The 27,694-nt window shown below is 38.5% G+C and overlaps 2 protein-coding genes across 2 annotated transcripts in view; both read left to right on the forward strand.

Moving 5' to 3' along the window:
* Positions 1-17,674, forward strand: part of ATR (ATR serine/threonine kinase) — a 118,538-nt gene extending 100,864 nt beyond the window's left edge. The window contains exons 40-47 of the mRNA XM_043990538.1: positions 142-345; positions 1,892-2,035; positions 4,589-4,739; positions 5,502-5,658; positions 5,754-5,907; positions 7,848-7,999; positions 13,486-13,591; positions 17,056-17,674. Of these exons, the coding sequence (XP_043846473.1) occupies positions 142-345; positions 1,892-2,035; positions 4,589-4,739; positions 5,502-5,658; positions 5,754-5,907; positions 7,848-7,999; positions 13,486-13,591; positions 17,056-17,229 (1,242 nt within the window). The 3' untranslated portion in view covers positions 17,230-17,674. The remainder of the gene's footprint in view (positions 1-141; positions 346-1,891; positions 2,036-4,588; positions 4,740-5,501; positions 5,659-5,753; positions 5,908-7,847; positions 8,000-13,485; positions 13,592-17,055) is intronic.
* A 1,048-nt stretch (positions 17,675-18,722) lies between these two features.
* Positions 18,723-27,694, forward strand: part of XRN1 (5'-3' exoribonuclease 1) — a 113,033-nt gene continuing 104,061 nt past the window's right edge. The window contains 1 exon segment of the mRNA XM_043990539.1: positions 18,723-18,995. Within this exon segment, the coding sequence (XP_043846474.1) occupies positions 18,795-18,995 (201 nt within the window). The 5' untranslated portion in view covers positions 18,723-18,794.

Genomic DNA, 27,694 nt, shown 5'->3' on the forward strand with positions numbered 1-27,694 from the left:
CACTTAGTAAATGTTTACTGACTTGACTTGAAGGCTTTTTTGTTGGGGGGAAATAACTGAGGAACTATGGTGGCAATGTTTGGTTTGGATTTTTGGTTGAGAACTCAGATGAAAAATGTACTATTTGTCTTTATTTTCTAGGTTGATGGAGGTAGTAGTTCTACTTTAAGCATGAATGTTCATTTCAAAACCCTTAAAAAACTGGTAGAAGAACCAACATTTAGTGAAATACTAATTCCCTTGCAATCTGTAATGATACCAACTCTTCCATCAACTCCTGGCACTCATGTTAACCATGACCCATTTCCTGGACATTGGGCTTATATTTCAGGTTTTGATGATGTGGTAAGATTCAGCATTATATGACTATATTGTTCATTTCCACATGTTTTTGTTGCTTTTCTTCATCATTACATGAGTGCTATTTTTTTTTAAAACAACATAATTGTAATAGAAATAATTGTGTTGTTAAATATTGTGTTGTGGGGCCAGCTAGTGGCACACTGGCCCTGGAGTCAGGCCCCAGACACTTGACAATTACTAGCTTTGTGACCCTGGGCAAGTCACTTAACCCCAATTGCCTCACCAAAAAAAAAAAAAAAATTGTGTTGTTAAAAACTCTAGGACTTGATAATTTCTTCAGATAATTTAATTTTAACTTTAATTATATTTTTGAGTTTAAGAAATTATTTCCTCTAAATTACAGTGTGCCTAGACTAGAAAATGCTACTGAAATGAAACCTAATATGTTTTTCTTATGATTATTGCAATTTTTTACTTACAGTCCTTGCTGTCACAAAGGAGAAAATATGAGTGAGGGGGAAAAAACAATGGTAGATGGTAGGAAATGGGGGAAGGGGAAGAACAGAACTAGTCAAGTCTTACTTCCAAAAATTGCTGATGATGATAGGTGATGTTTTTGGAGCTCTTCACTCACATCGTGCCTTTTGATCAAAACAACAACCCTTGAATAGGTCCTATAAATATTTTTATCTACATTTTACAAATAAAGGAACTGAGGCTCAGAGAACTAACCTCATCACACATCTAGTAAGTTCAGGAGCTAAACTGGATAGAGTAGCTAATGACTTCCATTCCAGTGCTATTTCTACCACACTAACCTCTGTGACATTTAAATATAATTTTATTTAAAAACCATGCTAATATATTCAAATGACTGTTCTCCTTCAGTGTAGTCACATTTTCAAGTCAAAATCTTACTCTCTTACCTTTGCTTAAAATAAGCCACAGGAGAAAATCAAGCTTATTTATTTATGTTGCATTTTTACTTAGACCTGATTTTACTTGACTTGAACACTCAGCTCATTCAGCATACTTGCCTCCTTTTTGTTTATTGCAGTCATTTGAAATAATGTTCCCATAGGACAATTCCAAAAGAAAAGTCCCAAAACATTTTGTGCAATGGCAGCATCATTGGATAATCTCAAAGCCTCCTTAGGTGACATCTTTCAGTGTGATCATTCATTTGGATATATATACCCTGGTACCTTTATCAAAAAGTGTATCTCATTACCATACATTACCCCTTGTAGTTTTTCTGTTGGCTCAAATACTGCTGCTGCCACTCCTTGGGAAACAAGGTCATGTGGTGGAGAAAGGGCTGGTCTCAGAAGGCCTGTCTTCAAATCTTAGAATTTATACCTCACGGAATCCTGAGAGGAAAGCCCTTTGTAAGCCTCAGTAAACTAAAGAAATGTTGTATATCACTGGGAATCCATTAAGCCTTGAACAGAATTGGTAAAATAGCAAATCTATAAAATTTTATCAGTTGTTATATTATTTAGTTATGACTAATAACCCATCATTCAATATATTGCATTTTTACTATCAAATTTCAACCTAAATTCATGCTCAAATGGTTATCTTTCAGGTAGAAATTCTTCCATCACTTCAGAAACCAAAAAAGATCTCTTTGAAAGGATCAGATGGAAAATTCTATATCATGATGTGTAAGCCAAAAGATGACCTAAGAAAAGACTGTAGACTTATGGAGTTTAATTCCTTGATCAATAAGGTTTGGAAATAATTTACTTTTATTTCAGCATTTGTATGCCAGATTCACACCCCCCCCCCAAAAGTATATATATATATAAAATATATGTACTTTATTTTTAACTTAACTTTTTTTAACTCCAGATTATTTCTCTCCCTCCAGGCATTCCATACCCATTGAGAAGGCATAGCCATGTAATATTAATTATATATATGAAATCGTGCAAAACATTTCCATGTTAGCCATATTGCATAAAAAAAAACCAGATTTTTTGTTTTGTTTTGTTTTGTTTTAGTGAGGCAATTGGGGTTAAGTGACTTGCCCAGGGTCACACAGCTGGTAAGTGTTAAGTGTCTGAGGTCGGATTTGAATTCAGGTCCTCCTGACTCCAGGGCCGTTGCTCTATCCACTGAAAACCAGATTTTTTAATAGAATTTTCAGTGTATGGGTTATTTGATTTGAAAACCACATAGGGGGCAGCTAGGTGGAACAGTGGATAAAGCACCAGCCCTGGATTCAGGAGGACCTGACTTCAAATCTGGCCTCAGACACTTGACACTTACTAGCTGTGTGACCCTGGACAAGTCACTTAACTCTCATTGTCCCACAAAAATATAAAAGAAAAACCTTGTACACATGATTTGAAAAACTATGTACATATACAATATATAAAAATGTCAAAGAGAAAGTTCTATCTCTCTTTGTTTCCCTTTCAACTTCTTTATAAAATATAGGACCCTTGTTAAGGGCTTTTAACCTGTCTGTTGTTCATTTCTCCCTTATAGATACAGCATGTTGTTGTTCAGTTGTATCCAACTCTTTATGACCTCATTTGGGGTTACTTGGCAGAAATACTGGAGTGGTTTGCAATTTCCTTCTCCAGCTCATTTTACAGATGAGGAAACTGAGACAAACAGGGTGAAATGACTTTCCCAAGGTCACATAGCTATTAAGTACCTGAGGCCAGATTTGAATTCAGGTCTCCCTGATTCCAGGCCTGGTGCTCTATCCACTGCACCCTCTAGCTGCCCCATATATGACATGAGGGCTGATTAATTGGATGTCTTTAAGAGTTAATCCAAAGTTATTACTTTAGTAATACTATTTAGGTTTCTGTAAATCCAGGCATAGCTGAGCACTAAATATCATTTATTTCCTTGGTCAGATATTTCCAAAGCTTTGTTATGAAATGATAAGTACTTTCTTTTACTTGTTTTCTATGAGTATCATGTTTTCTCCCACCAAATTCATTAAACTTATTTCAAGTAAAATAAAATAGGCCCAAAATAACGGTATCATGAGGTTGACATAGTAATTCAGCAAATTATGTTTATATCTGGCTAAATAAAAAAATAACAGAAAAATCAAAAACAATATTTTTAAAGCCAACATTTTAAAGGAGCTTACTTTTTCTTTACCAGAATGGCAAGTACCCTAATTACATATCTTTTCAGTAGTTATTTATATGTTTTAGATATTTGTTATTTCTGAGTCTTTTCCTAGCCTCAAATTAAATTTATACAAACTTTTCTTCTGGACTTTGCCTTTATTAGCATTAGAAATTATAAATAATCTTGATGGGGCGGCTAGGTGGCGTAGTGGATAAAGCACTGGCCCTGGATTCAGGAGGACTGGAGTTCAAATCTGACCTCAGACACTTGATACTTAACTAGCTGTGTGACCCTGGACAAGTCACTTAACCCTCATTGCCCTGAAAAAAACAAAATAAATAATCTTGGAATCATATTAAAGTGGTCTATTTCTAAAACTCTGGTGTTTTATTATTATCTTATCTTGTGAACCTGTACTACAGAATTATCTTATGGACCAAATTTCCTTTTGCCAAAGGTCTTTTGATATTTCAGTAATTAAAATAAGTTCAAGGTAATCCATGTATTTAAAGATACCTTTAGAGTAAATAATGGTTTGATGGGGTCTCAACAAGGTCATTCATTTTGCCAGCAATTACTTAATTTAACAAGTATGAAATATGTTTTTTGGTTAAGCTAGGGGAAAAAATCACTTAACAGCTCTTTGAAAATGACCAGATGGCATGTGAGGAGGCTACACTTTTTAATCTTTGTTTACTTCTTCCATTTTTAAAATTAGAGGGAAAACTTTTCCGGCCATTCTCTTAGGAATGTTATAAGAATGAAATAGATAAGACTTGTATATCTTTGAGGTCTGTTGGAAGATGTTTTTATATGAAGCTAGAATATTTAAGAGTTAGAAAGCATAGTATGAATAACAAAGACAAAGACAGTTATTGGTGTCATGAATTTTTTCCCTTTCCATTTTTGGTCATATTTTTATATCCACAAGAATTAGGTGGCAGTTTTCATTCCTAAGAATTTAACATTTCCGTATCAGTGTAGTACTAAGAAATAAAGGAGCCATAATTTTTCATTGTTAAAGAAGCATAATTTTTTTCCGTACCAATTTGAAGGGATTGTTAGCTAACTTATACTGTTCTTTTTAGGAAAAGAATAACAATTGCATGTCTTGAAACAACTTGAAATTTATAGTTTTATATTCTGTTTTTATATTGTTTCTTTGGCATTTAAAAAAAAATAGTGCTTGAGGAAAGATGCAGAGTCTCGTAGAAGAGAGCTTCATATCCGAACGTATGCAGTTATTCCTCTAAATGATGAATGTGGCATCATTGAATGGGTTAACAATACTGCCGGCTTGAGACTTATTCTGACCAAACTGTATAAGGAAAAAGGTACTGAAAGACATTCTTTGCTACTAATTTATATTCTAGATATATAATTTCAACTAACACATTGGAGTACATTCTTTTTGCTTGTACTGAGTTGTTCTTTGTGTGTTACATCCTGAAGCAAACTTAGTGGTACTTGTATTGAATTACAGAATATTTCTATCTAGAATGGTCTCTATCCTGAGACCGTTTCTGAGGCTCTAGGGCTACCTTAAGTTAGTGTCCTATCAAGATCCATTCCATACTAGAGTTAAACTTGGTGTTTCAGTTACTGCTCAGAATAGTTTTTAATTTAGAAAATTAGAAAATTGTTTTCAACCTGAAAATAATACAGTTTCCTCTGGGATTTGTACAAGGGCCCATCTTTTGGACCTCTAGGGCCATTCCTGAACTTGAATGTATTGTTCAAAGAAATTCTATGGCAAAATGGGATCCCTAGTTTTGATCACATATTGATTAACCACTAGAGGTTGTTATTCCATTTTCACTTGATGTCGAGTTTCATAGTACAGGGAATAAACTTGAACCAATTCGTAAATGAAAATACAATCTTGTATTTTGTTGTTGTATCGAACAATTTTGTTGTTGTTTTTGCCTTGGTTATAACTGAAATATTTTCCTTTTGGTTTTTTTTACTTATGTTCATCTTTCACTTGTTTCCAGACAGTGTTGATAGAAAACATTTGTTATTTCATATTTTAATTAGAAAATTCCATCCCTCTTTACATTTGGTTAACACAACTGATCAAAATCTGTGCCCTGTAGGAGTGTACATGACAGGAAAGGAGCTTCGCCAGTGCATGCTGCCCAAGACAGCAGCTTTGGCTGAAAAATTGAAAGTTTTCAGAGAATTTTTGCTGCCACGGCACCCTTCTGTTTTCCACGAGTGGTTTCTGAGAACATTCCCTGATCCCACTTCATGGTCAGTTGATTATTTGTTTTAGCCATATTCTTATGTCCATAGCTCCTTTAATGCAGTAGATAGCAGCCATATCCATTGTGTTTTATTCCATCCAGGTACAGCAGCCGATCAGCCTATTGCCGTTCCACAGCGGTAATGTCTATGGTTGGGTACATACTGGGTCTTGGAGATCGTCATGGTGAAAACATTCTTTTTGATTCTTTGACTGGTGAATGTGTACATGTGGATTTCAACTGCCTGTTTAATAAGGTAAATGATATGACTTATTTTAGTCACTTTCAAGTTTTCCTCCAACTTTGTTTCTGTAATTGGTCCTTGCTGATCTCGTCTTCAGAAGCAGACATAAGTGCAGGTATTGACAGGGAACTTCTTGACTGTTGTAGAGTTCATATCTTTCCTAATGGATAGTGTTTGGGAAGGAGAAGTCCAAAACTCCCTTAGTGTTGCAGATGGGAAAGCAAACTGAGCTCACAATCAGTCTGGCACCCTAAGGTTTACAGTGCTTTTCTATGACAAACCTGTGTGGGCAGAAGGAGCAGTATTATACCCATTTTCCAGATTGGGAAATGAAGGCTTAGAAGATTCAAGAGTCATAAAGTTAGTATCAGAGCTGAGATAGGAATCTCTTTACTATAACATGCTGTCTTTCTCCTTGGTACCAGAGGGAGGAAAGGAAGAAGAGAGAAGATGAGAGTCTCAGGTCAGAGGGCAGCTTATGGAGGCTCTTCAGATCAGGAAAGATATAGGGAGCTGTACTCTGAAGACAAGAACTTGGGACAAGCATGAGAGCTGTCTCAACTATGTGAAGGCTATCCTTTGTCTTCAAGGGCTTAAGAATTGTTTGGTTTGGCTGCAAATGGTAGAACTAGGTACAAGGAATGAAAATTGCAAATAAATGAATTATGAGGCATAATGTTGGAACAACTTTCTAACATGCCTTTTCAGAAGTGGAATGGGTTGCCTTAAGAGGCATCATCCCCACATGAGGATGTATGTCTTCAAGCAGTCTAGGCCGGTGGTGTCAAAATCAAATGGGAATGGGTCATTAAGTCATATATTGACTAAGAAAACCACATGTTTATGTAGTTCTTTGTTATTAATGAATTTATTTTGTTAAATATTTCCCAACTACATTTTAATCTAGTTTGGACCTTGCTCAAGTTTATGATGGGTAGGCTCTCTGTTTGACACCTCTGGTCTAGGTGACCATTCAGGTATGGGGTTGACTTAATGGTTTCTGATTTCTGTTAATTCTGTGAGGTGTAAGGGGTGGGGGTGTTATGTTTACCTGGGGCCCTATAAGGCAAGTTTTATTTGTTGTCCAGGGAATATAAACAATTAGATTATCATCTCCTCCCATTAGGAAGTTAAAATTCTTTTCAGGGGGAGGTATAAAATTTATATAAATAGGAGCTTTTATTTAGTAAGATTTACTATAAAGTGAAATTGGGTATGTTATAGTGTGTTAGATTCAAACAAAGTTACTTGCTGGGGCAGCTAGTTGGCGCAGTGGATAAAGCACCGGCCCAGGAGTCAGGAGTACCTGAGTTCAAATCCGGCCTCAGACACTTAACACTTACTAGCTGTGTGACCCTGGGCAAGTCACTTAACCCCAATTGCCTCACTAAAAAAAAAAAAATGTTACTTGCTTATGGAAGTATCAAAAGTCCTTCTTAGGCCAGTCCTGCCTCTAAAATAGTTGTATAAAAAAAGGGGTCCTGTAGGTAGCATTATGATAGATCTCCAGTATACTTACAAAGGGGAAAATAGGTGGCACAGTGGATAGAGTGCTGGACCTGGTATCTTCCTGACTTCAAATCTGGTATTAGACACTTAGTAGCTGTGTGACCCCGGGCAAGTCATCCTGTATGCCTCAGTTTCCTTATCTGTAAAATGAGCTGGAGAAGGAAATGGCAAACTACTCCAGTATCTTTGCCAAGAAAACTCAAAGTGAGGTCAAGAAGAATCAGACAACTGAAAATGGCTGAACAACAACAAATATTTACAAAATGAATTTCCAAAAGTTACATTTTATAAGGGGTCTTCTTGGTCTGTTAATTTCTAACATGTTAACATATATCATTTAGACATTGTATTCTCACTGTACCATTTAAATAAAGCAGATGATAAATTCTATGCATATGGCACAACCTTAAGTTTATGTCTCTTTTTAAATTATGCTTGTTAAGGGAGAAACTTTTGAAGTTCCAGAGATTGTTCCATTTCGCCTCACTCATAACATGGTCAATGGAATGGGTCCAATGGGAACTGAAGGTCTCTTTCGAAGAGCATGTGAAGTTACAATGAGACTAATGCGTGACCAAAGAGAACCTTTAATGAGGTAACAAATCGCTTACACTAGTAAAGAATGAATTTAAGCAGCTCTTCCCTCTTGGTCAATTGTATAGTAAATAAGTCTCTTTTGAAGGAGAGAATCCATCTCTTTGAGGACTTGTAAAGAATTTACATATGAATGAAATGACACTACTATCACCTTTTTCATTTTCTTTCAAGAGTAGTATATTCAGTGGCATTAGCAGCTTTTTGCATCTTTATTATAAGCAAAAACAGCTTGGAGTGGGGTATCACAGAAATTACTACTTTAACAGAAATTTCAAAGCTGTTGCCATGCTGAAAATAAACTAGATATTGTATGGCGTTGGTAACTAAAACAGAAGCCAGAAAAAAGAGAAATTCGATTCTTAAATTTTTCCTCATTTAAAGACCTCTAAATTTGGGGTTGAAGTGTAACTTTTTATATGACTTTCCTTAAAGAAGACCTAAATGAATTCATAACTGACAAATTATACAGAAAGTTAGGTTATATTAATTATAAAACTCAAATCTGAAATAAAAGATAAGCACCCTCTAGGCAGAATTTTCCTGAACTTCAAAAAGAACTCTAGATATACTGTTGTGTTGTTGGAAATATAATGGGGGGAAAACCTTTGTGTGTTCAGGTTATGTAAAACAAAACCTCCTTTTTTTTCTTCTGATGATCAAATCATCCCATATTTATTAATAGGTGTCTATTAAGCATTGTTCAAGGCATTATCATATTTACAAAAGAGAAGAAAACACTGTAAAAAGGGCTGCTTTTCTGTCTTAAAAAAACATTCATTTACTAAAAGTATTGTTCTTTGAAGTTTGTTTGTAAACTATATAAATGGAGAGAATGTTGACTTTATAGTTACAAGAATTCAAGTGTTTCCATGAGGAAGAGCCATTCTTCATGATTATTCTTTAACATAATCATTTATCTTATATATAATTTCTATGATTTTTTCTTTGATTCAGCAAGTCTGAATCCTTCATATTTTCTTACTGATTGTAATTTTTGTTGTGGTCTACAGAGTATGCTTAATTTTGCTGCATTTCTGCTTTTACAAGTACAAATAAATATATAGTTAGACATATATTTGTGTATATGCACACACATAAATATACATAATATATTCTTTAGGATATCCATGTAATAATCATCAGTTTATAATGTATTTTAAGTAGTCTTTTCAGATAAATATGTAGCCACATTCATTAGTTTTTATTTTATTTTATTTACTTTATTTATTTATTTTATTTTATTTATTATTTATTTTATTTTATTTATTTATATTTTCAAAAGTTTCAGCCTCTCTAACTCAGGCTGAAAGTGTGGTAGCCACTCATGGGACTGATCACCATGGGAGCTTTGACCTGCTCTGTTTCCAACCTAGGCTAATTCGCTCTCCTTAGGCAACCTATTGGTGTCAGACTTTGTTCAGAAACTCAATCAGCTCAGCCTACTTTGTTTAAAAACTCCCGAATTCAAGTGATCCCCCAGTGGTAGAAGGAATTAACCATGCTACTCCATATTTGGTACTTTTTTTTTTCCTTCTTAATATTGACAGAGGCAATGTTGAAGTACTCAACAATTACAGTTTTATTAGAGGTCCTTTAGTTTGGTTAGCATTCCTTTTAAGAACTTAGAAGTTATGCCATTTAGTACATACATATATTTAAACTATCATGAAAATAATTTCATTACCTAGGTTACTTTTGAACATAATGGAGTTTCTCTAATTTTCACTCTTTAATATTGCCACCCCTGTTTCTTTGTATTCAGTTGAGGCATAATAAAATCTGCTCAGACACATTTTATTTCTTGCTTTAATAATTTTTATTGTTTGTTAATCTGAATGTGGCAGATACTAATAAACATAAACATCTTCATACAGAAAGAAGAGGAAAAAGGGCTACATATGAAATCATATATCTCTATTACTTTTCTTTATATATATATCTATATATAATAAATTCAACTTGGTAGTTTCAAAGTTGTCCTGCTTATTTCTCTAAATGTCTTTCCAAATGCTTCTGTGTAGTTTAAATTAACTTTCTTTTGTTTCTCCTTTTTTTTTTTGGTATCACCATCACTAATCATTCTCAATTCCTACAATTAAAAAAACAACCAACCCTTCTTTGCCACAAAGAAGCATAATCAATCAAAACAAATCCACGTGTTGGTCAGGTCTGAAAATGTATGTCATTTTACATACCATGTTCATCATAGGATTCTGGAGTTGTGGTTGTTCTTCATCCAACCTTTTATTTTACCTCTTCAGTTTGTTGCTTGTGTAGCAGGCTTTTTAATGTCAGTGTAGCTAGGTAAGGTGGTCATCTTGCTCTCTACTTACTAGCTTGCTTTCTCTTCTCATCCCAGGTTCTATGATTTTTCAAGAGTATGCCTTGATATTCCCTTTTATGTACTAAAATTATAACATCTTTTTCATTAATCATCTCTGATCCATCATCCTAGTTATTTGTACACTAAAGGAAGTCTCTTTTCAATACTGTTTGCTAGTCTCTATAGCAAACACTCTTCTACCTTAGATTTAAATAAACATCAAGGTGACTGGCTCTACTATTTGTAAACAATAAAACAAAGACAAGTGATTACTTATAATATATAAGTTTTGAGAAAGCTTACAGCCAAAAAATCATCTTCAACTAGCTTCTGATCTCTCTTTTGGAAAGGGGGAGGTGGGGTGGGGCGGGGACAGTCCTATCATTTAACTCCTTCTGAATAGCAGCCAATATCTAAGAATTCTCTTAATAACATTTACTTGGAACATAAGCTTTAATATAGTTCTCTGGAAGTTCTCTGAATCCTTTTGTCTGTAGCTCAACCATTCTCTCTTTGGCCATGGCAAGTCACTCCAGAATGACAGCTCAGTGTTATTCCAGGATTCCTTTGCCCTAATAAAGATGCAGTAATATTCTTTAGAGTCTTGTTTAGTGGAGCCTAGTGAAGCTGGAGTTAACACTAACAAACAACAACTTATTGGGTTTTGCTTTTTAATCAGTTCTGCCCACCATCTTGTTTTATGGGCAAGCCCGTCCCACTCTTTTACAGTTATCATTGTTTGGTTTTCTGTCAGTTCCAGTTTTATTTCCTTTCTTTGCTTGCCAGCTTGTTTCACGCTCCCCTTCAGCCCTCTTTGCCTTCCATCATTGGTCTTCCCTGTTTGTATTTCATTCTGCTTGTGACTTTTCCTTGTCCAACTCTACCTTTCTTCTGAAACCCCTTTCACCCCTTCCCCTATCTCCGAACCAAGTCATCTCTCCCTGCCCCACCCCCGCTCCACCAAGAATGAAATGCCGGAGATTCCCCATCGTTGACTTCCCATCCCTGTACCTGAATATCATCTTCTCCTCTGTAAACAAGGAATGAGAGCTAGCAAGTTGCCTCTTCCTCCTTTCTGAGTTTCTTCTTTGAACTCCTAATCCCTGAGTTTATTTTCTATTGTTCCTTCCTTGGTCCTTAAAGATAGTGGGATTCAAGAGACAAAAACCTCTTCCTTTAAGGTGTAACCATATTTAGGTTTTTTAAACTTGCTTACTTTTCTGATTTTCTTTCATCTGCTACACTTGACTTTCAAGTATTGATCCCACTCTGGTTTTCAAAGCAGAAATGTTTGCAAAAGGTGTCAAATCTGTTAAAAATCTGCTCTTTTCTGCAAGATAACATTGAGCTTGGTAGGTTAAAGTATTACTGAATATAGGCCTTTTTCCTTTTCCATGTGGTATATCATTCTGATCTTTTTGTTTCTCTTATTAGATGTGTAGTCCTATGTGATTCTGATTACTGTTTCTTGCAGTATTATCTGTCTTTTACTGTTCTCTTGCAATTTCTTTTTTCCTTTGTCCTGGAAGCTCTGGAGTTTCACAGTCACATTTCAGGGTGTGTAGAATTCAAAGTTTCTTTGGAAGATGATCTTTGGATTCTATTTTCACCTTGCACTCTAGTTCTAGAAATTCAGGGCTGTTATTTTTTTGAATTCTTGAAATGAGGTATCCAGGTTTTTTGGTTCTTTTCTGAGGGGTCTGATGATTCCTATTTTTCCATGTCTTCTCTCCCTGGTCAGTAATATTTTATTGCCTGTCTCACATGTTTCATTTTTTTCTTCTGACTTGAGTCAGGTATATCCTGTATCACTTTGAATTTTGACTTTTGTTTCCTCCATTCTTTTTCCAAGTCATCCCCTTGGTTAAAGTATTTTAGCTTCTGTTTTAAGCGGTTTATTCTCCTTTTAAGTTTTCATCAAGAACTCTAATTTCATGTCTTTATCTTAATTTCTTACATGAGGGCTTCCAACCACTCCCAAGTTGATTGTAGGCATTTTTTTGTTATTGTTAAATAAAATTTTTATAAAATAAAATTTTCTGCTGTTTTTATTTTTTATGTTTCTGCTTGTGGTTGTTGCAGGATTTTACTGGGATTCTTTGGTATCCTGGAGTTCTTTCATTATATTAGTAGTTTTCCTATGTTTGCTAATTTCCTAAGTCTCTCTGCTTTAAAATGGTTTTTTGCTTATTCCTCTCTTCCACAGCCCACAGTAGAATCTTAACTTCTGAACTTTCTCTTGTTGAGGGTTATAGAATTCCGGTTGAATCACCACCAAGCCACTAAGGCTAGTTTACAAGACTACCCCACCTGTTCCTTTCAAACTTCTGTGCCTTTTATACTTGCTGGAGTCACAGCCATGTTGAGCCCAAAGGTGGTGATTTGTCAACTCCAGGGGGATCAGATAGCTGCTAAAGGGAGCCTAACCTGCAGCAGGGAGTCTCATATCTTCGGCTCAACTTTAACTTTCAGGTCTTAGTTATTGATCTTCTGCTTTATTCGACATTTTAAAAAAATATTTTTGAGTTATTGATAAGATAGAGCATTTATTAAGGGCTTACTATATGCCAGGTACTGTGCAGAGCACGGGGGATACATATATAAATGGGACTGTTCCTGCCCTCGAGAAACTTTCATTCTAATGAGGGAAGACAAGTCATAAAGAGAAGCTGGAAAGCAGGGATTTGAGGGTATAAGGATTTTGGTAGGGAGGTGAAGAAGTTTGGAGAGAAAGTCAACCTAAGAGTGGAGTGAGGCCTTTCCCAGACTAAGGAGGGCAGGCCCCAAGGGCTAAGGATTTTCCAGTGTGGGAAGGCTTCTGGAAAGGAGGTGGAGAACTGAGTTTTGCTGGAAACTTTTACTCTAATTTTGACCTAGAAGACTTCTCAATACTTTTTCCTCTGGGTTCTTCTGACCCTTGTTCTGCTGCATATTCTAAGTTTCTCCTTTTTTTCTTTCCTACAAAAAATTCATGGTTCTTTATTGGAAAAATAACAATGTATCTATTTGCACTGTTAATTGGTTCCCTGTTAATCACTTTGAAATTGGTGTTAACTAGAAATCTGTTTAAGAATATTCAAGTTGTCTATTACTATGTCTTTGTAATTAATAGAATTTATATTTTTTTCTATGCTACTAAGCATATTTGTTTTTGTTTTTAGTGTCTTAAAGACTTTTATTCATGATCCTCTTGTGGAGTGGAGTAAACCAGTAAAAGGGAGTTCAAAAGCACAGTTGAATGAAACAGGAGAAGTTGTCAATGAAAAGGTTAGTAGAAGATATAACTTATAGAGAATGATAATCTTTGTATGTCTATAAGACATTATACTTTACAAAATGCTTTCACATGTATTCATTTGATCCTTACAGCTCTGTGAGATAGGAAATGAGTTATACCCTTTTTGTTGTCATTGTTCACTCATTTCAGTTGTGTCCATTTGGGGTTTTCTTGGCAAAGATACTAGAATGATTTCCCATTTACTTCTCCAGCCTATTTTACAGATGAGGAACTGAGGCAGACAGGATTAAGTGACTTGAACATGGTCACACAGCTACTGTGTCTAAGGCCAGATTTTTATTCGGGAAAATGAGTCTCCCTGGATCCAGACCCAGCACTTTATCTACTGTGCCACCTAGTTGTGTATATACTTTTTGCCAATGAAGACACTGAGGGTTTTAAGCAGTTATATGACTTCCCCCAGGGTCACAGAGGTATTAGGTGAAAAAGGAGTACTTTAAACTCAAGTACTCTGGCTGCTAGTTCAATATTCTTTCCCCTATACTAGAATGCCTTCCATATAGGCTTCAGTAATCACTAATTACAATGTGTTACAATTACATGTGTTTGCTTTATCAGAAGTACTAATCTCGAAGTCATGACCTCAGTTAAAGTTTCACTTAGAACAGATCAACAACATGAACTTCAGCAAGTCACTTAGCCTCTGTGCTTCAGTGTCTTTTTTTTTTTTTTTTTTTTGGTGAGGCAATTGGGGTTAAGTGACTTGCCCAGGGTCACACAGCTAGTAAGTATTAAGTGTCTGAGGCCAGATTTGAACTCAGGTACTCCTGATTCCAGGGCTGGTGCTCTATCCACTGCACCACCTAGCTGCCCCCCCCCCCCAGTGTCCTCATTTTTAACAATAATATGGCAATAATAACAACTAGCATTTATTTAACATTTAATATTTGCAAAGCACTTTACAAATATTATCTCATTTTATCCTCACAGTGCCCTATATAAAATAGGTGCTGATTATTTTCATTTTACAGTTAAGAAAAGATTAAGTGACTTGTCCAGAGTTACACAGCTTTAAACTTCATCTTCATTATTCCAGCACTCCATCTATCCAATGGACCACCTCCTAGCAATCTTCTTAACTGGGGATAATATTGCATTACATCCCTCACATAGTTGTTGTGACAAAAGCCTGTTGCAAACCTCAAAACATGATATAAATGTGAGGAACCATTATTCTGTTCTTTGATATTGTTAAGTTTGTGAATACTGCCATTAACTGTCTTCTGCTATGATTATTGATTATATCATTAGCATTTACATAGCAAAAAAAGAAGTTGCAAAGACACAAATTAAACTAGGCAACTCATAGTTGTTTGAAATGATGAAAGAAAACCTTGATAAAAAATTTACCAAGCTTATGGAAAGTTGAGAGAATATGCAAATTAGATTCCACATGGCCACCATCCTGATTTAGTCTCTCATTGCCTCCTACCTATTCTCCCTGCTTCTAGTGCCTTCTTACTAAAGTACATCCTCCATGTAGTTGCCAGATTGACACTTCAGATTATGTATTTAACAGTCACTGACAGATTGGCATAAGAAAAACAAAAAGGAGGACTATATATGAAATTGAATTTTTACCTAATTTTAAAATATTTATGTAATAAATTAACAAGGTAGTAACAAAATTGCATTGTTTATCCCCTTCTGAATGTTTTATTCTTTATAATTTCATACAGGTCTTCCCGGGTTTCTCTGAATCTGTCATTTGATTTCTTAGGGCACCACAATATTCCATTACATTTATATACTGCAATTTGCTCAACTATTCCTCAATTGATAGGTATCATCTTCATTCTAAAACAAGCAGAAAAAAATGCTACTATAAATACTCATGTACATTTAGGTCCTTTCTTTTGAAGTCTTTGACTTCTTCAGGACATATGCCTAACAGTGGTATCAGTGGACCAAAGGTTATATACAGTTTAGTAACTTCCAAATTGATATTTCTAAAGCCCAGGTCTGACCAGATCCATTTAAAGCCCTCACACTCATACTGTAACCCACCTTTCCAGACTTATTTTACATTATTCCCCCTTCATGCTTGATACATTCTTGTCAGACTTGCCCACCAGCTGTTCCCCAGATTTATTTCATCTTTGGTCTCCATGCCTTCAGATAGGCTCTCTCTCCTGCCTGGGATGCTCTCCTTCCTAAAATCCTACAGTTACTTGAAGGTTTAGCTCAGGTGCTACACAAAGCTTTCTCTGATTTCCTCCAGTTGTTAGTACTCTCTTCTTCCTCAAAGTGCCTTATATTTACTTATCTGTAAATATGTTATCTCCCCCAGTAGATTGTAAATTATTTTAAGGCAAGGGCTTTTATTTTTGTCTTCATATCTTGATATTAGCACTTAATAAATGGTGACTGAGTGGATATAATAACATTTCTACTTAAATTTTTAGCTGGATTTTTAAAAACTATATATTTAGCACAATGAAAAACAAAAGTGATTTCTATAAGATGATAATATGAAGGACAGATAGCACTTGATGTATCAGTAGTCTAGCAAGATGTCCATTGAGTTCATTGTGTTGGCTGGAAAGAAAGATCCAAAGATAGCATGGCTATCACAGTGAACGTAATAAGTCTTATTGTCTTGCACCTCCAGCTCTTCTCTGACAGCCTCTTTATGTGCCAGTGTTCTCTGCACCCTCACGCCATGTCAGCCTGTTAGAAAAAGAATCACAGTCCCTAGAGTTAAAGCTTCCTATATGCTTAGATTGCATATCAGACAGTACACAGTAGGTATTTAATAATTATTGAATAAAAGTTTTGTCAATCCACATTTGTCTTTCAGTGCAAAGGTTCTTCATTCCTTCCCTGAACTGCCATCATCCCTCCCTTGTTAGAAAATTATCCTGAGCATTTTACTTAGTGAATGGGCATGTCCCGATCTGGAGGTTTTGCCCAAACTTTCTAGGAACTAGCATTAAATCCATCTCTTGGCTCTGGGCCTTTTCCCTGGCTGTCCCCCATATGTGACATACTCTCCCCCTTCATCTCTACCTCCTGACTTCTTTCAAGTCCCTGCTAAAATCTCACCTTTTACAAGAGATGTAATTCCTTATGTTAATGATATCCAGTTTATCCTCGATGTAGCTTTCTTGTGCATGGACTGTCCTTAACCTCCCCCTCCCCCAACTCCAATGGTTAGTACAGTTCTTGACACAAACTAGGTGCTTAATAAATGTTGGGCTGACAATCAGAATTCATGCTCAAACTTGAAACTTCTGAAATATATTTTACCTGTTTTCCCCTTTCCTGCCTATATTCCAACCAAAGTGTTAATGGTCTCTGATATGACCAAAAGTGTTAAAGCAAAGCAGAGAAACTGGAACAATGGATTTAAGGAATTCAAAAACATAATCACCCATACCTGAATGTGTAGATGTTTCTACTCATTTAAAACTTTCTATTTGCTCATCTCTAGGCCAAGACTCATGTCCTTGACATTGAGCAGCGACTGCAAGGTGTAATCAAAGCTAGGAATAGAGTAACAGGACTACCTTTATCTATTGAAGGACATGTGCACTACCTCATTCAAGAAGCAACTGATGAAAACTTGCTATGCCAGATGTACCTCGGTTGGACTCCATATTTGTGAAAAGGAACTGTTACAAATTAATACCTTCTTTTCTGACTCCAAAGTTGATGATATTACAATGATTCAGTTCTGGATTGCCACGTTCATTCATCACTGTTCTAGAAGATCAGTTGCTATACTTTCTTCCCAGAAAATGGGTATTTCAGTTGTTATAACAGATTACAAAAATAAAATTATATATTCAGATGTAAAATGTTTTTAAGAAAATGTATCATAACTACATAAATAATGTTATTCTGACTATAGCCTAGAGGAGAAAAAGTGTCTGTATAAATGATACTGTATTAATACTATTTTGAGTCTAAAGTTGGCATTAATACAGTGGGTATGTTTCAATTCTGTTCTGTCACCAATTGATAGAGATCATGCTACACAGTGTAGGGTTACTACATACTACAGTTCTGGAATGTATTGTTTGTGTGACATGCACCACATAAAATGATGGGTTGGTAGTTATCCAGTGACTTGATTGCCTGAACATTCCGATGGATAATTCAAGTCAAACGTGTGACAGTCAACAGACACCCCTTCTACCTAGTCTCTGCCACCCTTGCTTAAAACAGCTACTCTGCTTTCCTCTTGTGGCACAATTTCCTCATCTCTCTTAAAAACAAGATTGTATCAGAATGCTTTTACCCTATTTAATGGTTTTAATGTAACCTTTTGAAACACTTTCTTCCAGAGTGCTTATTATAATTCATAATTGATAGCCAAGGTTTAAGTTATCCTAAAAAGTCCCAACTCTGGAGTGAACTGTGGCTTCTCGAAGTTCAAAGGGAGATCTCTTCAGAATTCTCTAAGCCTGTGGACACTGTCATGGATGCGATGGGTGCCCAGGGACAGGAAAAGCATCGTTTCCTTGTACCTCAAATTACTCTGATGTTCTCATCCATGACTCCCTGTCAGAAGTGGCCTAAGATGGGCATCCTCTGGGAAAAGGAGCTGGGCAGTGGACTGGCCGACTGGTGCTCATGGCGAGAGGGAATCCATGGATTGGCACAGTCCGATGCCCGCGGTGCCGAGGAGCTGTACGGAGAGGACCGTTTTGTGGGGGGTCTCACCAGGCCAGAAAGCCAGGGTGGGTCCCCCTCCTGCTTCCCCCTCCTCGGACTTTACCGGGTACTTGGTGGGGGAGGGGAGAAGGGGTGCGTCTGAATAGGAGGGATGAATGCAGGGAATGAGACTGCGCACGTGTGCATGCCCACCTCTGCCCTGTGCCAGGGCCTGTGTAAGGTCGGGGGCGTCGAGAAACTGAACCCATCCCCGGGCCCCAGCAATGGGGGCGGCCACGTGTAAATAACGAGATCCGGCCGCTCCGGACCTGCCTTCAGGGAGCTTCCGTGGACAGGAAGGCCCCTCGCTGCCTCCGGATTCTATTTCACGGCCACGTCACGCGCCATCTCTGTCCGGCCCCCGGGGTCACAGTTCCGCGGGGGGCGGGGGGCGGGGCCGGGAGGGAGCGGTTCTGAGGCTCCGACACGAGCCGGTGCGAGGCGGGGGAGGCTGGGCGAAGGCCCGGTCCCGAGTGGCCTCTCTAGCCCCCGGCGGGCGGTGCGACGTTCTCTATGGTCTGGGAGGGCGGGGCCTGTGTTGTCATCGGCGGCGCGACGGCGGAGGCGGCGGCCGAGGCCTGGGCGGGGGGTTTGGTTTCGGTTTGGCGACGGCTGCAAACAGGGTCGGTGACGGTCGACATGGGAGTCCCCAAGTTTTACCGGTGGATCTCGGAGCGGTATCCCTGCCTCAGTGAGGTGGTGAAAGAGCATCAGGTGTGTGTGGGGACGGCGGCGGCTTCTCAGCCCGCCCCCCCTTCCCCGTCCCGGGGCTGCTGGGGCGCCTCGGCCTCCTCCTCCGGGCGGGGGCGGGGGCCTTGACCGGCGTCGCCGTCGGGTCCGGGGCCCCTTTGTTTCCGTTTCTTCTCCGGCCGCGCCGCCTTTGGCCCGGGCACTCGAGGGCTTCCTGTTTGGGCCCCATCTCTGCGTGCGTGGGAGCGGGGGCGGAGGGCGCTCGTGGCTCCGCTTGTCTCACAAGTTCTCGGGGGCAAAATTCAAAATCGTCGCGTCTCTGGAAAGGGCCGAGACGGGCCCGGAAGCCGAACTCCTGGGGGCCGCGGGTTGTATTGAGGGGGAGCCCTCGCGTCCCCACTATCACGAGTGTTGTCAGAGGAATTGAAAGGAGGCGGGGGGCGGAGTCTCATCCTCCAAACTGAAAGGCTCCTGCTGGCAGCCGGCACGGAGCGTCTATTAAATAGCCCCAGCCCCGGGGGACCCAGAGACCCAAGCGGAATCCGGCCTGCCCGCGGGCGGTGACGGGGGCGCGACTGCACCTCTGTGAGTGGCTACGAAGCCGACTCTGGTAGACGAGATGGGGTGGGAGGGGAGGCTTCGGAATCCGGGGTTATCCCGGAAAACTAGCGAATCCAAGGGGGAGGAGGGAGGAGAAGACCACCGGTGCGAGGCTCGGACCTCGGGCATGGAGCGTCGGGGGACGGGAGGTGCGCGGAGAGGGCCGGTGTGGAAGAGCTCTGGTGCCAGACACTAGAGTTTAAGTTTGATGCCAGGGACGTGGTAGCGAAGGACGCGATCAGACCTCTTAGGGAAGTTCTCTCTGACACCAGTCAGGTCGACGGGTGAATTAAGCGTTTGCACAGAAATGCAAAAACGGGCCCTCCCCTCAGGGAGTCCACATTCTCTTGGGGAGACAGCTTGCACACAGACAGCTGCACATACAAGTAACGTACTAGATAAAGCGGGAATAACCTGAGGACTTCTTGCAAGATATGAAGGAATTTTAGGTGGATAGGTGGAACTGGAGGGGGGAGAGCATTCCAGGCAGTGGGGAGATGAGATGTGTCTTGTTCTAGGAGGCCAGTATAGAGGTCGCAGAGCTCTTGGGGGGAGGGGCAGCCCAAGAAGAGTGGAAAGGTAAGAAAGGATCAGGTGGTGTAGGACTTTAAAGACCAGAAAAGAGTGAGGTTGTGTGGGGCTTTAAAGACTAAACAGCTGTGTGTAGGATAAATTAGAGAGAGGCTAACAGGGGCAGGGAGACCAATTAGGACTGGATTGCAGCAGTCTGGGAGAGGAGATAAGGGCCGTGAACGAGGGTTCCATTGGAGAAAAGAGGGCCAAAGGTAAAAATGCTGGGGAGATGTAATTAACAAGTTAACACTTTGATGTTTTATGATTATAAATTATTCTGAAAAAGGAGCTTTCTTACTCTTTTTTTAAAAGTGTTTAAGGGATTTTTAAAAATTAGAGGCTGTTGAACAACACGTTTAAAAGAAATGAAAACTATCGATGCTATGTGAAAAATATTCCAAATTGTTAATAATAACACGCACTTTAGAACAATTATGAGTTATCAGCTCACCATCATCAATTTGTCAGATGGTTAAAAAAACAAAAAGATAGTCAAATTTGAAAGGTCATGGGAGATCTGTTCTGGTCTTGGAAAACATTTTGGAATTGTGAAAGAAAAGTTACTGAATTGTTCATACATACCATTTGATCCAGCAATCTCACAACCTAGTTTATGCCTCAAAGAAGTCAATGACAGAAATATCCTTTGTCTACTACAGCAGCACTAATTGTACAGAAAAAGCTGGAAACCAATTTTGTTGCCTATTGATTAGTGAATAATTAATTACAATATGCAAATAAGATAAAATAGTACTATAATATAATAATATAAAGAATTCAGAGAGACATGGGAAGTCTCCTATGAACAGAAGCAGAACCAAAAGGATATACACACCTCGATGACATTAACAAAGACTACAGTAGAGGATTATACAATTCCAGTCAAATACTATGGGCTGTGTTAGTTCCAGATGGGAGTTAAAACACACTTCCTTTTCTGTTAAGAAATGGTGAACTACAACTGAAGAAAGTTACTTGTTGTCAGTCACAATCACTTTAATGGATTGTTTTGCTTACCTTTTTTTTTTTTTAAATTGCTGGGCAATGAGGATTAAGTGACTTGTCGGAGGTCACACAGCTAGTGTCAAGTATCTGAGGCTGGATTTGAACTCAGGTCCTCCTGAATTCAGCACCAGTATTTTATCCACTGCACCACTTAGCTGCCCCTGCTTACCATTTTTAAGAGAAGGTTCTTTGGAGAGTCACTGAATTTTAAGAGATTGAAGGGACCTCATAGACCATATAGTCTAACCCATACACAAAAGGAACGCCTACTATTGGATATATGTTTGGGGGTGGGGGATCAAAATAAAACTTAAATCTATCTCTTCTGACTTCCCAACTAGTGCTCTTTGTTTACCCACTTAGTTTGCTGAGTTTCTGAAGGGATTCAATTTCCTCATTAGTAGAATGAAGAGGTTGACCTATCTGGTTTCCAAAGTTGTTTATACCTCTAAATCCTATTTTGTCTTTAAAGAAGACCCATCGCATTGTTCCTAGAAATATATTAGATATAGGTTTCAATATGTTGAATAACCTAGATAGAAATGATTGTAACAAGGGGGTGTTTAAATTTTCTCATTCTGCCTTGGTGTTCTATATAGTTACTTCCTCCAGAAGAGTCACAGAGAATAGAGTTAATGAAGTCCACATTCTTTAACCCTTACTCAGCATAAATTATTCATGTTAGGGAAGTAGTTGTATTTAAGCCTAGTTTAAAGGATGAATTAGTCATAAACTGATGAAATAGCTTTGTAAATTGAATGATTAATGAACTGGTAGATAGTTGTATAGTCATAGCCCATGACAACATGGTTATCAAATAGTAATTGTGTGTACTAAGACAATTGTAAGCCACCAGTAATAGACACTAGCTAATCTAGATGACTCTGTGGAGGCATGGAGTTGGCCATTAGGTTGGCAGGTTCAGCCATAGCAACTAAAGGTTCTCTGTCACAGCTGCGACCAATAAATAGACCCTTGTTATTGGAGTTAGGGAGGGATGTTCATAATCTTTTGGTGTGCTATTGTCAGTCCTGATCACAAATGACCAAAGAGTCACGGAGGTTATGCAAACACTGTTAACTCTAAAAACACCAAAAAGCTTACACAGGTTATCACAACCACAGTTAACTCTGAAAAAAGTAAAATCAAATCAAAGAGGGATAACCAAAAAGCTTTCTCTATTCCATTGGAAGAGGGAAACTAGACACATGTGCCAGTGTCTTCTCTAGTAGGAGACCAGCTTTGGTGTGGGCAGATTTTAATACATATACTAATGGCTATACAGTGGGCTTATAGCCCTGACAATGAGGGGTAACAGCAACAGTGAGACAAGTTTGATTCACAGCAAGACTTCATGACCAGAATGTGTGTGGATACTACAGGTGCTTGTCTGAGGTCAGGGTGCACCTGGTGCTGGTGTGAAACGGTTCTGGGATTTATGGCCAAGTTCATCCAGAGGATGAGTAAACAGCATTGTTGTTAAGTCAGGCTCAAGGTGCAGCTTGCTTGCTGGCCCTTAGCTCTAGAAAATGGTGTCTCACTAGTATCCCGACACTATCTTTGTAAGCCCTATGCAAATAGTAAATCCTTACTCTTGAGATGATACAAATGGACCCATAGTAAGTGTGTTCCATACAGATAGTTCTAGCAAAATTGGCTATAAAACAAAATTCCACATATTAAAGCATGTTTTCACATTTTAAAAATGAAAAATGGCTTTTTGGGGGAACCAGAGGACATCCCAGTATTCCTTAGCTACCTGAGTAGTAGAGCAGTAGTACTCCTACTTCTCTATCATTTGTTTTGTGGAGCAAAATGTATCCTTAAAGGCTGTCTTAAAGCTAGGTATCTTGCATGGATATTTTAAAATCATGTAGTTAATATCAGAGAATTACATAAAAGGAGACATACCCACCAAAGATATTTACCATTGTCATGGAGGATATGCCCCATACAAGTCCAAATGGAAGGATTTCCTATCCATTCTCCAAGTTGCATATCTTTAAAGATGACAGTAATAATAATAACTAACATTTATATTGTGCATAATATGTGCCAGGCACTGTGCTGAGTGCTTTACATCTCATTTGATCTTGACAACAACCCTAGGAGGCAGGTGCTATTTTTTTTTTTAATTTTCCAATTACATGTAAAGATTTTCTGAGTTCCAAATTTTTTTCGCACTCTTCCTTCGCTCTCCCTTCCTGAAGCCCTGGAGTTACACTCATATCCATGAAATAACAAAAGAACTCAAGAAAAGTCTCTACTACTACAGAGATCTGTTACGGATTTACAAAAGGATGTGCATGAGAATCTCAGAGGAGGAGAGCTGCATTGGTGGAAGGAGTGCTCCCATTTCTGAGATCATTGAGCAAGTGAAGTATTGATAAAGCAGTGAACTAAAAATCCCAGAGCCACAGATCTTCAGGTAAAAATCATACAGTTAGAAAAGAGGTTGTTGGAAGACCTAGTCTAAGCCCCTTAGGTTTCAGGTGAGGAAAATTATGTTCAGAGGTCACTTGGTGAAAGTAAATGCAGTTCAACAAGCATTTATGAAACACTTGTTCTACTGTTCTAGGCAATGGGAATAAAAGACAAAATGAAACAGTCCCTTCCTCAAGGACATATTCTATTGGAGAACATAATATATACACAGATAAGTGAATATAGAATGTTAAAAGTAAATACAAGGTAATTTGGTGGGGGAAAGATCACTTGACAAGGATCAACAAAGGCCTAGAACAGGAACCTGCTTCTTGAAGGGAAGCAGGGATTCTACCAGGCAGAGATGGGAGGACGTATTGGAGCAATCAGCCTGTTATGTTCAGGTACTGAGTCAGGAAATGGCAGGTTGTATAGGGAAACAAGTCAGCCAGTTTAACTGTGACATATCATTTGTGAAGAGAAATGATAAGAAATCAGTCCATGAAGTTAGATGGGAACCAAATTGTGAAGCGCTTTAAATGACAAAGAGGAGAGTTTGTGTTTTATCCTGTACACAATAAAGAGGTACTCTTTTTGAGGAGGAAAGTCACATAGATCTGGGAGGTTGTTTTTGTTTGTTTGGGGTGGGGGGTTTATTTTTGCTTTTTGTCCAAGCTTGATTTCTTTGGACACAGGTAAATTACCAGAGGAAGCTCCTACCAATGCAAAACCCAAACTACTCCACAGTTTATGGTCTCAATAAGAGAGTCGATTGGGACACAGATGAAGTAACCCGTCGTGTGTCATAAAGCCTGTGAGTGTTGGAGAGCAGGCTTGAACCCAGATCCTCCAGACACCAGACAAGGTCTCTATCAACTGCATAATCCTGCCTTTGGTGGTCAGACCTTTACTTAATGAAAACTAATTTGGAAACTTTGTTTGGAAGATAGACTAACAAAAGGAGAAAAAACGAGGGCCTAAAAAACAGAGACATTATAAGAGAGGAGAAAAGGGAACAGATACTAAAGAGGTAATGGTGGTTGAATCAAACAGGACTTGGAAAATTATTGGATTTGGGGGAGGGAGAATGACTGAGCTGGCAAAATATGAGTGATAGAAAAGCTGGTGATGCCCCTGACAGAAATCAGTAAGTTAGAGAAAAGGGTTGGTTTGTGTGGAAAGATAAAAGAATTCTTTTTAGGACATACTGAATTTGATGTTTTAAGGTCTTTCTGAATAAGATATTCTGAGGGTTTTTTGTGGTAATGGTGGTGGTGGTGGTGGTGGTGGTGGTGGTGGTGGTGGAAATTTTTCACCCGAATGACAAAATAGAAGTTTCTTTTCTAGAAGTAACTTGTGACCTGAATCAGATTCAACATTTCTTAATCACTCGCTGTGTTCAAAGTACCATGCTAGTAGGTACAAAATAGGATGGGGAAAATGATGTAATCCCTGCCCTCTAGAAGCCTTTCAATCTAATTGGGAGGATATGGTATATACACACAAAAAAAGTATGAGTAAGTAAGAATGTGACAAGGAAGAACAATTCAATTCAGCAAACATTTATCAAGTGCCTGCTATGTGCTGACTCTTGTTTTTGGCTCAGCAGGAGATAGAAAGTTTGAATAAGATATGGTCTCTATCCTTATAGAGTTTATGGAAAATACACTGTATGTGTACTTTTTAAAAGTCATTAAAAATTTAACACTAGGGGGCAGCTAGGTGGTGCAGTAGATAAAGCACCAGCCCCAGATTCAAGAGGACCTAAGTTCAAATGCGGCCTCAGACGTTTGACACTAGCTGTGTGACCCTGGACAAGTCACTTAACCCTCATTGCCCTGAAAAAAAAGGGGAGAAAAAAACCTTAACATTAAACATCAATACAACCAACTAACCTTACTTAGTAACTGTATTGAAATGAATTAAGTTCAGTTCATAAAATACCATCAGAATTTTTTAGTCACTCCCGCAAAGTCCCATCGGGTTTCTTTGTCCAGTTATTTTCATTCAGTTTTCCTCTTGTCTGGTCATGTTTCTGGTTCTGCTTTCCAGTCCCCCATCTTGGAGGAGAGGAGGAGAGGGATTAGGGAAGATTTCATGGAAGAGGTGGCATCCAAGCAGAGTCTTAAGAAAAGGGTTTTGGCAGGCCAAAAAGAGGAGGGATAAGTTCCTGGGTAGGGTATGGCTTGAGAAAATGCACAGGGACAGGAAGATTCTCCTGTTGTTCCCCATGTGTATGCCCTTGGACAGGCTGTTCTCCCACCTTCCTTTCTTGCAATCCCTACCTCCCTTCAGAGCTAACTGAAAAGTCCTCTCCTGCCAAAAGCTTTTCTTGATCCACCACCCCCTGCCACTTCTACTCCCATCCTGGTATGAGTGCCCTCCCCCCCAAGTAACTTTGTATTTATTTTCCTGTGTACATACTGTTTCCTTACCTTGGAACCAAACTATCAAGTAGCATTATGTGCTCCTTCTCAGGCCAGATCCTGCTACATTCTAGAGATAGGTATACAGAGAACGAAACAGTCCCCACTTCCAAGGAATCCAGCCTCTGTCTAGAGAGACCGTAAGTAAATATATCGATAAGTGTTATTTTGAGGATCAGACCAGCTCTCTTTAATTGGAATGATTCAATTCTTCTGATGTAGGAATTTACCCCACTGATCTATAACTGCTCTGCAGCTTAGAGGCTTAGACAGTCCCTTGGGATGTTGAGTGACTGGCCTAGATCATAAGGCCAGCTTGCATCATAGGTATGACTTGAATCCACATTTTCCTGCCTCTGAGACCAGTTCATTATCCACTATACCAAGCTGCTTCTTAGATAAAAATATTCAAATATATAAAGAGAATAAATACAAATACAAAGCAGGAAGGGCATTAGCAATTGTGGGGATCAGGAAAGTTTGCATGTAGAAAGTGATGCATGAAATGTATCTTGAAGGAAGAGGAGGATTCTCTGAGGCAGAGGTGAGGAGAGAGGCAGTTCCAGGACTGAAAGGTGACCGGTGTAAAAGCCTGGAATGAAGAACAGAATGGAAGTGCCTCAAGACCCAGGACTTTTTTTTTTCTTTTTTCTTTTCTTTTCTTTTTTTGGTCTCCCTGTATGTCATATAGTGTCTGATGCACAGGAGGTGCTTAATAAATGCTTGCTGAATTGTATTTAATCAAGTAGTTAAAGACTCAGAGCTTGCTAAACCAAAGAAATATGTACTCAAGATACATTCCTGGGTATCCAAGCCATTAAAACTGTCCCCAAGAAAACTGGGATGCTAATCCACTGTTGGTGGAGTTGTGGACTGATCCAACCAATCTGGAGAGCCATTTGGAACTATACCCACAGGGTTATAAAACTGTGCATACCCTTTGATCCAGTAATACCACTACTAGGCTTATATCCCAAAGACATCCCCAAAAAAGAAAAAGACCTATTTGTACAAAAATATTTATAGCAGCACTTTTTGTGGTAGCTAAGAATTGGAAATCAAAGAAATGCCCATCAATTTGGGCATTATTGAAAGGGCTAAACAAGCTGTGGTATATGATGATGATGGAATATCATTGTGCTATAAGAAATGACAAGCAGAATGAGTTCAGAAAGTCCTAGAAAGACTTGTATGAACTGATGTGTAGTGAAGTGAGCAGAAACAGGAAAACCACAGTGACAGCAATATTGTTCAAGGAGAAGAACTATGAATGACAACTATTCTCGGTAAAACAATGATCCAAGACAATCCAAAGAACTGATGATGAAGCATACTATCCACCTCCAGAGAAAGAACTGATGTTCATTGAACACAGACTGATGCATGCTATTTTTCACTTTCTTTCATTTTTTTCTTTTATTCAAGTTTTCTTATACAAAATGACTATTATGGTAAAGTTTTACATGATTATACATGTACAACCTATATCTCATTACTTACTGCCTCAAGAGAGGGAGGGAAGGAAGGATAAAATTTGGAACTCAAAACTTTAAATAAAAATGTTATTTTTTTTTTTAAACTGCCCCAAGAGGAACAAAAGCTCATTGATGAATAAGATTACTTTTAGCTCTCACTGTTACATAGGCTAATGTCCTTAGTAATCTGCCTCTGCAGAATTATAAATGGCCGGTATCA

The sequence above is a fragment of the Dromiciops gliroides genome, chromosome 3 (assembly GCF_019393635.1).
Source record: "Dromiciops gliroides isolate mDroGli1 chromosome 3, mDroGli1.pri, whole genome shotgun sequence".
Taxonomy (NCBI): domain Eukaryota; kingdom Metazoa; phylum Chordata; class Mammalia; order Microbiotheria; family Microbiotheriidae; genus Dromiciops; species Dromiciops gliroides.